This window comes from Perca flavescens, chromosome 16 (assembly GCF_004354835.1).
Source record: "Perca flavescens isolate YP-PL-M2 chromosome 16, PFLA_1.0, whole genome shotgun sequence".
NCBI lineage: Eukaryota > Metazoa > Chordata > Actinopteri > Perciformes > Percidae > Perca > Perca flavescens.
In genome coordinates, this window is record NC_041346.1 from 10,955,016 (window position 1) to 10,971,828 (window position 16,813).

The following is a 16,813-nucleotide window of genomic DNA, read 5'->3' on the forward strand; positions in this document are numbered from 1 at the left end:
AGCTAAGAAAGCAAGCCTCTTTATTAGCCAACTTTTTATCTGCTTCAACCTATACATAAGTGTTGGAGGAATATCTATAGATGCAGCTCTGTAGGTTGGAGGACACCAGGTTTGATGACTTGCTGTACAGCCCATCCTCAGTTGTAGGATGTGATATGACTGGACATATATGTCAATAGTTGTGTTGTAGGGATGGTGAACACGGCTCAGTGTTGGGGGAAATGTTTACAATGTATATGACAACCATGGAGACTGAATATTTTACGGGATGATAAACATGGTGGTGACGAGTGGAGGTAGGGGGTTTCAAAGATATGGAGAAAAAAAATTGAACATGGAAATATGGAACTAGAAGGGCATAATATTGGAGACTTGATGGATGAATCTAACAGCTTTGTATATAATGCAGGCAAAGGGAAGGGACCTGGTATGTAAGGTGGAGGAAGGTAGAGGAATGTCCTGATCTCTGAAAAATAGAGTATAATTAGTCTGAATCTGAATGGCAACAGGAGGAGCAGTAGCTGAACTACTGTAATGGTAGCAGATATTTCTAAAAGTACAACAGTTGTTGAAGTAAAAAAAAAAGAAGGAATGCCCTAGAGAGTGGCTCTCATTTTTAAATTATGGCATTTTCACATCAATCCTGGCCCAAGCTGGAAAACGTGAGCTGGCCCTGCGATTCCGGTTGATTTTTAGAAAGAGGGTTTCATTTACCCAAAAATGCAGTAAACCATTTATACAATATGTATCAAAGTTCTCGGCCCATGAGCTAACTAAACTCAGGCAATGATAACTTGACATGAACGGAATAGAACTGAACAGAATAAACTAACCTACCAATGACAAAAAGTCACCAAACAAACTGAAGGAGAACATAACATGGCTGATTGGATCACAGGGGCAACAAAAAGACAACACTACCAACCAAACTTCAAATACAACACAACAGGACAAGTAATCCATCAGTATGAATATTTTAGAAATTAACCAAAAAAAAAATCACCAACGAACTCTTATACTCTAAAGATATAAACTCAAACTTCTCTAATCTAGCAATCCCTAAACTCGAAATCCCTGTCTCCCCCATGCTGTGGCTGGTACTTGGTACATTCTGATTGGCCACTTCCTGTATTTAAAAGCTCTGCTGTAGGTGATGCATCTTTTGCTCCAGCCTGACAAGATGTCCCTCCAGCAGTAAGCAGCAGTGGCAACTTCAGCACTGGTATGCCAAATAAACATGTATTACAATAACTTGAGGCAAACTTATTTAAAAACAAACTAAAGTGTGACTGTACATAAGTTAAAGTGAGCTCTACAAATATAAACCCATGTACTGCCAACAATGCAAAATAAACTCTGTGTGTGTGTGTGTGTGTGTGTGTGTGTGTGTGTGTGTGTGTGTGTGTGTGTGTGTGTGTGTGTGTGTGTGTGCGTGTGCGTGATCTAGCATGTAGCAGATCATTTACATTTTCTGGACTTTCACAGCTTAATATTGTGTTGTTTGGTGACTTTGACTTTTATAAGCTTTTTATGCTTTTGGCAAAGGTGCTAGTTTCCTTCACATTCAGATGCACACATTTTAATCAGTACACTGAATATGAGCTAAACACACAAAATAGTTTACTTTTTTAAACTGTATTGATACCTGACAATAAGAAGAAAACCCAACCAATTGTAGAAGCACGTATAATTGATGCCTGCCTCAGGATACCACTTCAGAAATTGCATAATCTTTTTGTGGTCAATAAGTCAGGTCTGGGTGTGTTTAAATAAATACAAATTTTATCTTTAGAAACAAACAAAGGGAAAAAATAAAAACAGGGCATGTTGGTTCGTAGTCACTATCCTTTTCAACACTGAACACAAAGAAAAATAAAACACTCCAAAGTAAAATTAGATATTATTAATCAGGGATTTTGGAGTTTGTATTAAGCTCATCATGTTAACTTTTTTTTTTTTTTTATTCTTTCTCATTTTCATCTCCCCCCTGTAGGCTCTGCTCTGCGGCGTCGCTGGCTAGTGGTCCAACTCCTGATGCAGGTGTGGCTGGCGGCAAATCCATCTTTGAGTGAGCGCCCATGCCCCAAGAGCTGTCGCTGTGATGGAAAAATTGTCTACTGTGAGTCAAGCGCCTTTCGCGATGTCCCCAAGAACCTCTCAGGAGGCTGTGAAGGCCTGTCTTTACGGTACAACAGCCTCGCCAGTCTTCGCGCAGGCCAGTTTGTGGGACTCAACCACCTCATCTGGCTTTACTTGGACCACAATTATATTGCCTCTGTGGACGGAATGGCCTTCCAGGGGGTCCGCAGACTCAAAGAGCTGATCCTAAGTTCCAACAAGATCACGTCGCTCCACAATACCACATTCCACCCTGTCCCTAATTTGCGTAATCTGGACCTGTCATACAACAAACTGCAGGCCTTGCAGCCAGGGCAATTCCAGGGCCTAAGGAAGCTTCTCAGCCTTCACATACGTTCAAACTCTCTAAAAACCATCCCAATGCGTCTGTTCCAAGATTGCCGAAATCTTGAGTTCCTGGATCTGGGTTACAACCGCCTGCGCAGTATCACTCGGAATGCATTTTCGGGCCTAGTAAAGCTCACTGAACTGCATCTGGAGCATAACCAGTTCTCAAAAATCAATTTCTCTCACTTCCCACGCCTCTACAATCTGCGGGCACTTTACCTGCAGTGGAATCGCATTCGCTCAATGAACCAGGGCCTGACCTGGACCTGGGCCTCCATCCAGAAACTGGATCTGTCTGGAAATGATCTGATGGAAGTGGATGCTGTAGTTTACCAATGCCTACCCAACCTGCAGACCCTCAATCTGGACTCCAACAAGCTGAACAATGTCTCCCAGGAGGTTGTTGATGCCTGGATATCTTTGACTACAATTAGCTTAGCTGGTAATGTATGGGACTGTGGCCCTGCCATCTGCCCTCTGGTGGCCTGGCTAAGAAAATTCAGAGGGGCAAAGGAGACCACCATGATCTGTGCCTCCCCCAAGAAAGCCCAGGGTGAGAAAGTGATGGATGCTGTCGAAGCTTTTGGTGTTTGTCAGTCAAACCCAGCGACAACGCTCGCTGTGAGTATTCCCCCAAGCCCATCCAGCGTCCCTGTGCAGACCGAACGCCACCCAGCCATTCTGGCTTTACCTACCGGTTCTGGAAAGAGAGGAGAGGGGTCTATCAGAGGCCCCACATTGTCAGTTGTTACCCCACCTGTGGCACTTCCCCCAGAGCAAGACTTGGAGCCTGTGTCCTTCCATAAGATTGTGGCTGGAAGCGTTGCCCTTTTTCTATCTGTCGCGATGATCCTGTTGGTAATCTACGTGTCTTGGAAGCGCTATCCTAGCAGTGTCAAGCAGCTACAGGAGCATTCGGCAGCAGCCCGCAAACGCCGCAAGAAAGCTAGAGAGACGGAGCGCACCCTGAGCTCTCCACTGCAGGAGTACTATGTGGACTACAAGCCCACCAATTCTGAGGCCATGGACGTGCTTGTGAATGGGACCGGACCCTGCACCTATACCATCTCAGGCTCCCGAGAATGCGAGGTATGACCCACACCACCGCCACTCCTCCTAAACAAAACTCTGTCCACAGCGAGGCGACCAGAGGTAATTATTTACTCTGCTCTGAGAGATGATAAATCTGCTACTTGATTACTTAGCCTTACACAGCAGTTTAGGTAAACACTGTGTACACATGGATTATTACAGAAGTGGTTTTTAGCATCACTTGAGTATAACAAGATATCTCTTATTTTCATATGGGTGTTTGTATATTCGCTTAAACCTTAATCTCTGCTGAGATGCAAATGTTTGTTTGCCACAAATTGTGATGACATACAGATAAATGAGATTGATTACATTTCCTATACTTGAGCCTAAGCTATGCGTTTTGTGATGAGTCATGTGGGCTTGTTAAGGTAGTTGTTTGCTCTTGGGTACCACAGGCTTTTTGATTTGTGCGTTTGCTCTACTACTATTCAGACTTTGATGAGCAGTATTGTGTAGGGACAATAGCTGAATGGTGGGCAGATTCACTTCTGAACACTGGATGGGAATGCAAAAAAATCCTGAATAGAGCTTCCCCTGAGCTGATGACTTCACACTTTTCTTGAAATAGCTATGACTTAAGATAGTTCATGTTAACGGCACACCCTTTGTGATTGTTTTCCCTCCTTTTCACACTGACTTGCCAAAGTTACTCACTTGTTTATTCACTGGCTTAATTGATTAGTCACACACAAACCGAAATGCATACTTACACTGGCTATTCACACTTGCAAAAATGCACATTTGGTGACAAGCACACACAGAAAAGAAGTAGTGTTTGATAGTCCCGACAGGAGTGGGAATCCTTTGAAATGTTTCATACACTGGCAAGTGAATTTCTTCAAAACAGTATTTTCAGACTACAGCAATGTGGGAATACTACCTTTCTCCTTTTGCTTTCAGCTGCTACACTCTTGTGTACCTGACAAACTGTACCGTTCTTGGTTACAGCTTTTCCAAGCTATAGCTAAGGAAAGCTGTAGAAATGTCTTTCTTATCACTGATTAACTGCCCCAGTTGTAACAGGGGGCTAAAGAAGGGCTAAGCCCAGCTGGATGATCATTTAGCCCACCCTCTGATGCTGTAACCCAAGTGGTGTAAGACATATTTGGGTTCAGCTCGCCATGTCTTTTCACATTACAAGCCCAGTCATACTCCGTCTAGTTTCTAGATTTTGTCTGCATTTCCATGGCATGAATTTCTGGCAGGTTCTCTCTGGAGGAATGACTATAAATGCAGAGGTTTAAACAGCAAGGAGGAGGAGGAGGAAGGCTTGATCCTACACTTTCTTTTCCATTTCTGTTACTGACCGTCTGGAGGCAGGTCACCTGGTAATATGTAATACTCGCAGGTTGCTCACACTGGTTTCACTGTAAAGAGGGACCACAAATCACAGCTGCCATTTTGTTGTTTACCTCGCCCTCCCCCCATATAGGCTTTGAGTGCCTCCTTTCAGCCTAAAATGTTGATTTATGTTTAGATTTTCAAAGTAAAACTCCATTTTGATGTTGGAAGGATGGAAGTGAAAGAATGTGGAGGATGCTGCAGTTAACTTTCTGCGGCTGCACTTCATTCTTTACAATGCCAGGCAACCTTCCTTTTGAATTATATGCGTTTCACATGACCTCATTTTGACAGATCTTTTGTGGCTTCAAGCCAACAAAATGTGTGCAATGTCATCTTGTCAACAGGTCAAAACATGGAGCACAGTCTGATTTCAAGCCACCATTATGGACATAGACTAGATGTGATCTGTACAATATTGTATAATCCAGTATGAGAAGATGACACATATGCCTCATAAATATGATGGATGGCCTGTTTTTATTGCAGTCCCAACAAAAAATAGAGCTACTTGTTGTATGGGTGTTTGGATTTCATAAGCTTGTACAGGTGTGCATGGTCTTTTGGCCTCCCCCTATAATTTAACTGATTACCTGATTTGCACTAATTAGCCAAGTACACAGCAGGAGACGGCTGCCCACAGGAATAATATCTATAACAAAGAAATGTAACTTTATGAAAATTTAACTTCATGGTTATAGTGACCAAAATTATCACGGTTTTCGGTATTATCGTGGTATTTTTAATTTTTTAGGCCCTGATAGGCCTACACAAGCTGAAATAAAGTGTAACAGGGTTTATTACAAAAATATAGGCAATAGGCTTGTAAAAACTATTGAAAACTGGCTACTGAAACACTGGCCCGCTGAGGTAAGAACTTGAACCAGAGATGTCTGACTTTGAGATCCAGGAAGATTTATTTACAACTCAAACATGAAGTTAACTATGAAGTTGTATTTGACGTTACATGTGAAGTTGGATGTTGTTCTGAAATATAAGCAAATAATAATGCACATTAATAAGCATTTGACTTACTATAAACATTATTTACCAAAAGTAAATGTTATAGCCACCAGCATATAACCAGAAACAATACTAAGAATTACATTAATTTCTCTGTAATAATTAACATAAATGTAACATATTGCTCAGTAACACAAACTCAGAATAAGCCACATCTATTACAGCACACATATCCATAACCGAGCAAACCGTGTAATACACCTTTTAATAGCTAAGCACGTGGCTCTACAGCGCTAGTCTGTTTGCTGGCATTGCACATTGCTAGGAAATTGTTCTAACACAACCGTCAACATATCAACACGTGGCTGCACAAGTAATATTAAACAATCTGCACATCTATCAGCATTGCCATAAGAAACACAGCAATATTATAAAGGCGATAATATATCTCTCTCTCACTCCAAATAAATGTCATGTTGTAATACGGGCTAAACTTATCCACATCGTAGCAGAACACTTATTGAAATATGAATAAATGTAACTTTAATGTTTACACAGATAACAAGGCAGTAAAACCCATGACAGTTTAGCAAGCTACAGAATAGTTTTAACTTACGTTCTTGGCTACACACATCACTTCAACAAGTCTGAAAACGGGAAAGGAACTTTAAAGAAAAAAGTCCATCAACAGCGGCTGTTCTGTCTCTTTCTCCTGTCTGAGTGCGAGTGATTGGCAGCAGATCAAAGCGATGACTCTCGTCACTGATTGTTCAATCATCTCCGGAGAGAGAGCAAGTGTTACTATGGCCTTTTGTACAAGGCTGATAAATGTCCTGAGCGCTCTCATCTCCTCCTTCGGCCATGATTCCAACTTCAAGAAACGCACTCTAGGCTACGCAGTGCGCCCGCGCGGCAACTTCAGGAGACTCTGATGAAGCTGGGAATACGCGGTTTCCACACTGTGGTAATCCACCGTGATAATAATATTTTAAAGGAACACGCCGACTTATTGGGACTGTAGCTTATTCACCGTAACCCCCAGAGTTAGATAAGTCCATACATACCCTTCTCATCTCCGTGCGTGCTGTAAGGCTGTCTGACGCCCCCACCGGTAGCTTAGCCTAGCACAGAACATGCAGGTGACTGGTTCCAGTAATCCTACTGCTCCGAATTGTGACAAAAGTGACAAAATATTGTGATTTGTATAGTCAGAGCGTGTACAAAAAACAACGTAACATGAGACATAGCCATCTTCTAACCGTAAACAAACCGGGAACTATATTCTCAGACAGGCTTGCTTGAAGCAAATCATTCCGCCCAAGTACTATATTCTTCCGCCTGAGAATAAAGTTCCCGGTTTGTTTACAGTTAGAAGACGGCTGTGTTTCATGTTACGTTGTTTTTTTGTACATGCTGTGACTCTACAAATCACAACATGTAAATAAGAACATGTTGGCGTTACTTTGTCACTTATTTGGAGCAGTAGGATTACTGGAACCATTCACCTACATGTTCTGTGCTGGATTGATGTCGCTGGAACCTTTAGACAGCATTACTTTTTTATTTATTTATTTAATTCTCATGGACAAAGATGTTATCATATGGTCTTCAGCAGGTTCACTAATTAAATAATTCACTAATAAAAAGGCCTACTTTGTCCCTCTCTCTCCTGCTTTCTGCAATCTCCTAATTAACTCAATACACCTTTAGGGGATTGGTATTGTCAAAAGCATCTTGATTTGGCGTCCTGTCGTTTTCAGCACACCCTGCTTAGCTATAGCCATAGCCGTAGCATTAAGCCATATTGCATACAAATTATTTATTATTTATTTGTGTGAACATATAGAGGGTAAGTGAGTGAAGGCCTGGCTTCCTTTCCATCCCCGCGCTGTCCTCCATTTTGTTTCCTCCGATATCCTTGAAAATGCGTCCTCTCCAGCCAGCTTTATCTGTCCCTTTGTCTCATCTTAAACCGTTGTAGAGGGGAGACAGGAACGATCAGTCAGCAGTTCACAAAGTCCTGAGTTCATCTCAGAATGTGCTCCGATCTTGTTTCTACATTTTGTTGCAATCGCATGGACATAAATCACCCGGCAGAAAGCAGCAGCAGCAGCACCTGCTGTGCTCTCTCCACCTCAGTCTCGCTGCCTCTCCTCAGGCTCCAGGTCATATAGCCGCTCAGGTCGGTTCATCTCCTCTCAGTGGGAATTGCTTATTCCTCCTGTGTCACTCATACTATGTCTTTCATTTGGATTCTGTGCCATCACTATAACTCACCCTGGACCTCTTCACCTGATTGTCCTTTATTGGCCCCCAGGTCCCCCTGATCCTTTGATCCATGGATGTGAATTTGGCAGCCTTTTTAGTGAATTGTTTGAAGATGAGGCAATCCTCATTTTCCTACGTCACTCCAAGCTTCCCACAGAGAGGATTATTTGTATCATTTCATTTCTATCTTTCGATCTTTTCCTTTCTAGCTGTGCTCTTGATATGGGCAGAGGATTTGACCTGATCTCATGTCACCTTTTCATGTATTAGAACATCCCTTTGCCATTTTTTTTTTCTGTAACCACATTTTGTAACCTGGCCAGACCACATGTTAACACTTTTTTCCCACAATTCCTTTCTTCTCTACTCATCTCCTTTACTTTGTTCATCTGTGTCTAGCAATCCTATCATCATCCTTGGGCCTCTACAGCCGTCCATGCAAATCAGCACATTATTTGTATCCTTGGCAGTCTGAACCTGAGTGAACTAAACAACACAAAGTGGCTTGAATCCTCTTATTTGCTAATTATTTTGATATGCTTAACCTGCGGTCACATCTACCCAGTGGTGCTACCCCTAATAAACTCACTACCATCTCATGTTACCCAGTCTTGCATTGCTAGACCTGACCGGAGGAAGGTCTGACCCTTTCACGCAACATTCCTGGATAGGGGGAAAAAAATGCTCTGGTTTATTGCCATTTCTTTTAAACCAATCACAATCGCCTCGGGCGCCGCTAAGTGCTGGATGCAGCAACGGTGCCTCTGCAAAATAGCCTAGGTAAGGAACTAATTTGTTTCGGTGGAACGTGTGTACGTTCAAAAGTTGCTTTAGGCGTGCAAATGAAAACTCAGATTGGACAGATAGTCTAGCTAGCTGTCTGGAATTACCCTGCAGAGATCTGAGGGGCATTCCATAGTACTCATAAGTGGACCAAAGTTTAGAATGCCAACCCAAAGAAAGCGGAAGGTGAGGGACATCCGACGGAACGTCCGGGCAGAACCGGAAGTATCCCGTAAATGAAACGTCGTCGATATAAACTACTTGTTACCCAACTTGTCCTGAAACTCATTTCCACCAGCAGGACAGCTTTGTGCCATTTTGACTACCTCCTTGTCCCTTAATCTGATACTGCTGCTGACCTTTTTCTAAACTACAATCTCATCCACTATAATGGGACACTGCATATAGTTGTCTTTGAATTGATTAATATTGTTACTATTTTTAAGAAACCTCACATCTGATACTAAAACCAAGACAAATTAAATGGCATCGGCTTCTCGTGAATATACTGCCCTTGCCCTTTCAACCATGTTTCTGAATAGGTCTTATAGAGCATCATGCTGAGGTTGTTCTCATTGCAGTCCCAATAGTATCTCGCTACAGCATAGAGGGAAATTACTCTTGGGAAATTATTCACACCTGTCTGCTAACTTTAATACGGTCATCATTTAACACTTGCTGACCTGTGGCCTTAGATTTGCTTGATTTCCCTCTTAAGGCATATTTATTCTCAACGTTGGATACGGACAGAGCCTTTTGTCCGTACTCTGTATTAATTTCGTCCGTATTTCTGCACATTTTCTGAAAGTTTACAGATACAGATGAAATGGAGCAGTGCCACCGGAAATCGTGGGGGCAGTGTAGCCAGTAGTTCAAGCGAGACACGACTAAGAACTTTGGGAAAAAAGGCAGAGCTACACAAGATAGAAATTTTAAATCCTCTGTACTTACTTGCCCGGGGAGTTACATGTGAGTTGGTCAGTGCAAGATGGATTTGTTCAAGCTCCCTCTAGTAGATCTGTTGCTTAACATCCATGTTAATGATTAGGGTAAGTGACAGTGACACACTTTTAACGCCAAACAGACCACCCAAATTCCTCCCTGTGACCTTTCGTCGCAGTATAAAGTCATGCTACTTTCATCTCTCGTACGTCGCGAGCACAGTGATTATTCACAAGCACATTAGGTTGCTGGTCAGGAAACCTAAACGGGTAATTTTAAGAAGTTGAGCACAGTACCATCAATTTAGCTTTTCCAGTGAGGGCTGTTTAAAATTGAGGCATGCACATCTGCTTACAAACTGTATCTGCTTACTCGATTTATATCCACAGTTTGAACTCTAGCTTTTCTCTATTTTTAGCAGATTCGTCAAATTGTTAGAATATGAGAAAGCATTTTGTGGCGTTTGTTGGATGCCTTTATTGTAGGCTTTGCACTCAAAATGATATACTTTGTGTCAGACATAGAGCATGATGTAAGACTCTGAAATGGAGAAAGGACACACATTTTTGTTCAAAGTTTTAAAGTAAAAATATGTTGTTGCTAATTTCTCCTGTGTCACTGCAAAGTAGTAGCGATATGTTATGAAATGAAGCAGTTCCTCTCTCTCCCGGTTTCTCTCTCCCTCTTTCCACAGTCCAAGGTTATGGTGTCAGATTGTTAATTGCTCAGAAAAAAATCAACACAAACACTGGGAGGCTAGCCAAGGGCAAGTGAGCTATCTGTAATTCAGTGGGGAGGCTGAACTTCTAGATGCTACTGTCTTCAGTCGACAATTAGCCATGTAGGAGACTTCAAACATGCACTGTGCGTGAGAGAACATCTCTCTCATCCGCTAATCCTGTCTGTTTCACACTCCGGTTCCATGCTGCTGCTTTCTGCACCGCCGTTTGATCCATGCTTAATGAGGGTGCTAGATCAGCAATATAGCAATTACATTACCTGGAAAAGCGGCAAGACTTTTCTTTTCCTCCCAGTTTCCACAATGCAACCCAAGTGCATCATTAATGCTAAGCTTCCTGATGCACTGCCTCTGTTATTCGTGATACTTGTCGGTGAGACTGTACTTATCTTAAATTTTTTGACAATTTACATCTGATGTACTCCTTTTGTACCTATTTTTTTTTTTTTATCATTTTTTTTCCCTGGTGGCCTGTTCACATTCAAAGCTATTTTTTAAAGCTGTGCATGATTTGTTTCACACTGTTCTCTCTTTTTACTGCCTCTTACATGCTTCACTACCTACTTATACAAGTACTGCTGCTCTACACAGCTTGTTCTATTCAGCCCTCCATATTGATGACAATGACATATTGTGAATGACAAACATAAGTGTCTCTTTTATAAATTGGGTATAATAAAATACGTCCATATTACTGACTCGGAACCAATTCCGAAAGGCTAATATCAAATTAGAGCCCCCGAGTTGCTTGCCCCAGACTGAAAGGTGTTCAGCTGTCTTCACATTTTTTACATATTATTTAAGTGAGACAACATTCAAAAACGTCCCTAAACTAGCATCTATCGTACAGTAATAGTAAACTTCCCTTTCCACATTTGTGTCATCTGTATCTTAAAACAACAAGGAATAAGGCAGGTTGTTGATTTAGAATCCTAACATATTACTTAAGAAAGTAATTTCTTAAGAGTGATTTAGTGTTATTTTTAAGAAAATAAAACTACAATAAACAAAACACTTGATAAGGAGATTGTGTAAAGTGTGTAACTATAAATCATTTGATTTTAGTGTACTAATCAAGACTTTTTATTTATTTATTTTTACAGTTGGTTGTAGGCGTCTTGTTTGTAATATTAATTGCATGGCAGTTGTGTGGAAGGAAGGAAAGGAAGGTGTGGATCCAGCCCAATGGAGCACTAACTTTTCTTCAGTAACTACAGTACATGACCATTTTCAGCCGTATTATCACCTTGCACATTAGTCACAAAATTCAAATTGTAAACCAGTAAGTATGAGGGAAGTTAGGTCAGTCGTGGACCTGCATCTAAGTAGACAGCTAATTACCTGTAGCAACGCATTTCTTAAGGCCTAAAGTGAAAACATGAAGAAGTAAAAGGTGACTAAGAAATCCCTATGATAGGCTCTTTTTCAGTCACGTTTTTTTTTTATATTTTAATAACACGTTTGAACGAAGCACTTCTGCTGAAGTTGTGCAGACTTGTTCACTTACCAGAAAATGATGTGCTATTTAATGAATTAACAATGAGTCAAGTATAATTAATTAGCCTGTCATGCTTGCACAATATTTCAGCTTTCCAAAGTCAATTTTATATTTCTGTTTAATATGTTTCTTGGGACCTTCTGTCAAGACAATTACTTAGAATTAGAGACTGCATCTTTCAAGGAACTAAACTCTCAATTCATTACTTCTAGGAAGAGTTGTTATCCGATTTTATAGCTTGTCCTTATTAACCAACTAGTGTAATTAAGAGAAACGCTCTCTAAAAGAGAGGGTAGAGGCCTCGTCTTTTCAGTTCTCTGTGGGTGGACAGAGTATTAAAAGACCACAGATCTGTTTGTGAATAGGGTGTCCGTTATCTGGTCTGCTTTTTTTAATCTGTTCCTAACTAAAGAACAAAGTACATTATCCTTTCACTGACATGCATGTCTCTTGCAATAGCACTTTCATATCTATGAAAGAAGTCACCTATAGAATAAAGAAAAATGGCAGATTTGTTTTACTCCCTAACCCAAAATCATCTCGGGAACCCTTGTAGGGGTCACCACTGCAGTGTGTCCTTGGTACACCCCCTCAGCTGTTTCCACTTAACTGATTACACCTCTTCACAGCACTGTGCGGGCATGTACACACTGTGCATGATTGACATCTCCCTGGATCTTTTGTCGGATGTCTTGCACCTGTTATGATGTGAAAATGTTCATCTTTATCAGTTCTATTAATGGACTTTAATGCAACTCTACCTATATACTTGAGGTCCCCAACCTTCTATACAATGAAACTGCCCTGAAAAAGGGATGTGATGTTACTGGTCAGATGAATATTCACTACAGCAACGATGCAGCAGGGTAGAGACTACCAGAGATGTTCACAAGTCATTTTTTGGAAGTCCAAGTCGAGTCTCAAGTGTTTGAGCGGCAAGTCTCAAGTCTCTGGCCATCTGATCTGTCCCTAACACTGTACTGTTAAATCTTATGAATTCAAAGCATGTCCTGTAGCTACCATCCATACAGTAGGCCTACAGTATCAAAGTTCAGTATCAGTTGTAGGATAACTTTATGGGGTCTACTGCAATGCAATCTGAAGAAACATAAATTAAGAACTCCGTTTCAATTTCATGACTGTATTTTTCAACATTTTGGTATCTGCACCAAATAATACATGTTTGTCTGTGTTACTAACTGGCTGTGAAGCCCAACCTCATCATGCATTACATTTTTCAATGTTCAAAGTTAAAGGGAAACCTCTATATTGAAAGTTAATATGCCAACCATGGTGCAAACGTGTGAGAACTGATACTTTCTGTATTGCTATTTAACAACAACCTGGTGAAATATTAACCTAAGTCTGTCACATCATATGGATACAACTATAAAGATACAATTTGCCTGTTTCCAGCATTAGCACAACACTTTGCGATGGTTAGCTTGTTACCTGTGTCGATATATGCTAAATTGAACGTCTCTTTCATAATAGCAAGTGACTGACCTATCTGGGTGCGTTTTGAGATGCCTGATGAAGTTCGACGTTGTTGATCCGGCATCATTTATCTTGGTGCCACACACCTTGCATGTAGCTTTTCATTTACTGCCCCTGTTTATGAAGTTATTGAAAGCAAAACTAATGACAAAAGGCACAACTCCGGGAGGACTTGGTGTCACCATCGTCACTGCATTTTTTGTATATACGAGTGTGTGCGCGTGTGCACACAGGCATAGCTCATGCGTTACGTTGCACATTATGGCAAAGGGCAGGGGACATGCAGCTCGTCATACGTTTCCCCAACATATATGCGGCAATAAAAGAAAATAAAAATATATGAATGAATTAAGGTTTAAAAAGCAATAATTGCATGAAAACAGTTGCTGATGAGTCGCGAAGTCCGAGTCAAGTCTGAAGTCAAGAAATCAGCTGTTTGTGCGACTTAAGTTGCGACTCGAGTCAGAGTCTCAGACTCGAGTCCCCATCTCTGACTACAAACTGACCACAGTAGTGTGATATTATACAAAAAAAAGAACTTTAGAATAATTACTCGTACATTTTGAAAACACAGTGCATCAGTGTTTCTTTGTTCAGCTTTGTTGTCATGCTATTAGCCTTAAGTATTTTTCTGTGTATGTACATTGAGAGCAACAAAAAGCCAGAATCAAATTCCTTGTATGTGTTCACACTTACTTGGCCATTAAAGAGCCCCTATGGTATGCTTTTTCAGCGTCTTATTTGTACTCTTGGGGTCTACTAGAATAGGTTTACATGCTTTGATGTTCAAAAAGCATCTGATTGGTCACCTGGCCCACTGTTTTAATTGATCAACCAAATTCAAACAAGCCACTGGGCGGGCAGTGCTTGCTCAGGTGGCACCGATGGGCAGCACATATTTAAAAAACTGGGCTGGCGCATTCTCAATCAGTGACATCACTAATTGAGGAATTTCAAACGGGAATGTGGGCGAGGCATTTCAGGCAGTTGAAAAAGTGCTGTCTGGGGGACAGCTCCAATTGGAGTGAAATGTTTTTGTTTTTTTACTTTTATGCATCTATAACATACACAAAAAACTAGAGATGGTGAAAATCCCCCCCAAAAAAGCATAATAGGGGCTCTTCAAAGCTGATTCTGTTTCTGTGATGGGTGAGGATGAACCGCTTTGCTTAACTGTACATTTTTCAAATTCAGCGTTTTCTAATAGATGAAAATGTCATCTTATTTGCCAATCTTTTAATAATGCATTGTATTAAAACACATTAATTCTTAAGACTTTAAGAGCTTGAGATGTATGTGTCTTTATTGGTACTGACAGCATTTAAGTCACCATGTTCAGCAGATTCAACAGGCGGAAAAGAGACTGGCTCGGGGTTGAAGAGGAGTAAGACAGGTAGGCAAGTGAACCTGGTAGAGAAGCACGTTCAACAGGATGGAGCAGTCGACAGGCAGACAGGAGAAGTGGTTAGAATTTCAGAGAAATCAGGCAGTCATCCAGACTCGACAGCTAGATTGGCAGGCGTCTGTCCACAAAGACACACAGGCCTTTGTCCACGGACAGCTGTCCATCCTCTAATCGGTGATGGCTCAAAGCTTTTTTTTGAAGTAAGATAATAAGTCCGAAGCAAGGCCCAGCAGATTGGTACGTTTTTCTCAATGGTCATATAAAAATGGCTATGCACCGACGATGGTGTGTGTTTTCATAGACTTAAAGGGCACTTTTGATCAAAATTGTGTCAAATTTGTTTGGTCATTATGCGATTAAGGTTGAAAAATTATAGCTGATATGAGAACCCAAAAACACAATTGCATTTACTGTCAATAACAAAGAACATACTCTACAGGCCGAGATTAATAACTGTACATGGTTCCCTCTCAGTAATGGCAACATAAAAGTTATTTTCCTTAAGCTCATTGTAGTGCTGAAACAATTAGTTGGTCGATAGACAGAAAATGAATCAACGATTAGTATTAATGTAATTGGGGTTAAGATAGACTATTATTATTAAAATCATTTGCCAATAAATGACTTATTACTTTTTATAATGAAAAAATAACTGGTTGCTGCCTTCCCATGTACGCAGCACAAAATAACCTTGTTTGCAATGATGGCGTGATTCTTTAATCAAGGATAAATTATCACAATTCCAACGCTTTAAAAGAGCTGCAGTCAAAGTCTTTGTGTGGAAATCTATAAATGTTGTGTTTATGCTTGTTGTAGGTTTTGTTAGTGATGGTCAAATTTTGAGTCTTCTCTTAGTTTATTACATTTACATCACATTTTTTGTATTGTGGAGCAGCTGCAGAATGACAGGAAAGGGGGGGTAAAGAGAAAAGGGTGATGACACGCAGCAAAGGGCCCCGGGTTGGATTCAAACCCGGGCCGCTGCCAAGGACTGAGCCTACATGTGGTACAGGTTGCCCCTTGCTTTGTTCCCTGTGCTTTTGCTGGGATTTCTGCTGTGCTTTTTGCAGTGGTTTCATGAATTCAAATTAACACACACAATTAAGCTCTTTCAGTTTAATATCCCATTCAAACAAATTAGGTTACATGAATTATTAAAATCAAACAGCCTTTCCTCACCCAAACAAAACGACCATATAGGTTGATTGTGCAAGCAGCTCCGACAACAACCGACAATTACTTTTCTTGTTAGGTGGCGTACTCTCGTGGCTGGTCATTATCGCAAGAGCAAACCTAGGGAGCGAGGTGACAAAGTGAGAGGCCCAAATTCCATGTTCCAATTCCAAGACAGGTTGGGGTTGTGTATGGGTACAAGAATTATAGGACTTTCACTCAGGAGACCGAGGTCTGTGTGATTGGGAAACCAAAAATAAAATGTAATTTTGAAATTCAGAGTTTTACCTATGACTTTTAAGCATGTGTGTGACACAATGACATGTGTGATGTCGCGTTATGTCCTGATTTTAGTAGTTTCATTTTAAGCCAATGCCTGATGTTTTACTTACCCTAAGGACTTTTGTGGCTTTTACTTATCTAGTTCAAACATGTTTACGACATGTTTCAAACTGCGGCTGTTACATTAAATAGAACAGTCACATGAGTATGGTCACATGATTAAATCCTGCCTCGGTGTGGCAGTAAATAGAACGGACATATGTGTCATTTTCGAGTCTTTGGAAATCGGCCTATAATGTTGTATGAGATATGAGGATCTGTTGAATCAAAGAGTACGCTTTGTAAGCGTGCCACTCAAGTT

The 16,813-nt window shown here is 40.9% G+C and overlaps 1 protein-coding gene across 1 annotated transcript in view; it reads left to right on the top strand.

The window, feature by feature from the left end:
* Positions 1 to 268: 268 nt before the first annotated feature.
* The window catches only part of LOC114571306 (leucine-rich repeat transmembrane neuronal protein 4), a 107,561-nt gene continuing 91,016 nt past the window's right edge, over positions 269 to 16,813 (top strand). Inside the window, exons 1-2 of the mRNA XM_028602194.1 lie at positions 269 to 296; positions 1,994 to 3,555. Coding sequence (XP_028457995.1) covers positions 269 to 296; positions 1,994 to 3,555 — 1,590 coding nt within the window. The remainder of the gene's footprint in view (positions 297 to 1,993; positions 3,556 to 16,813) is intronic.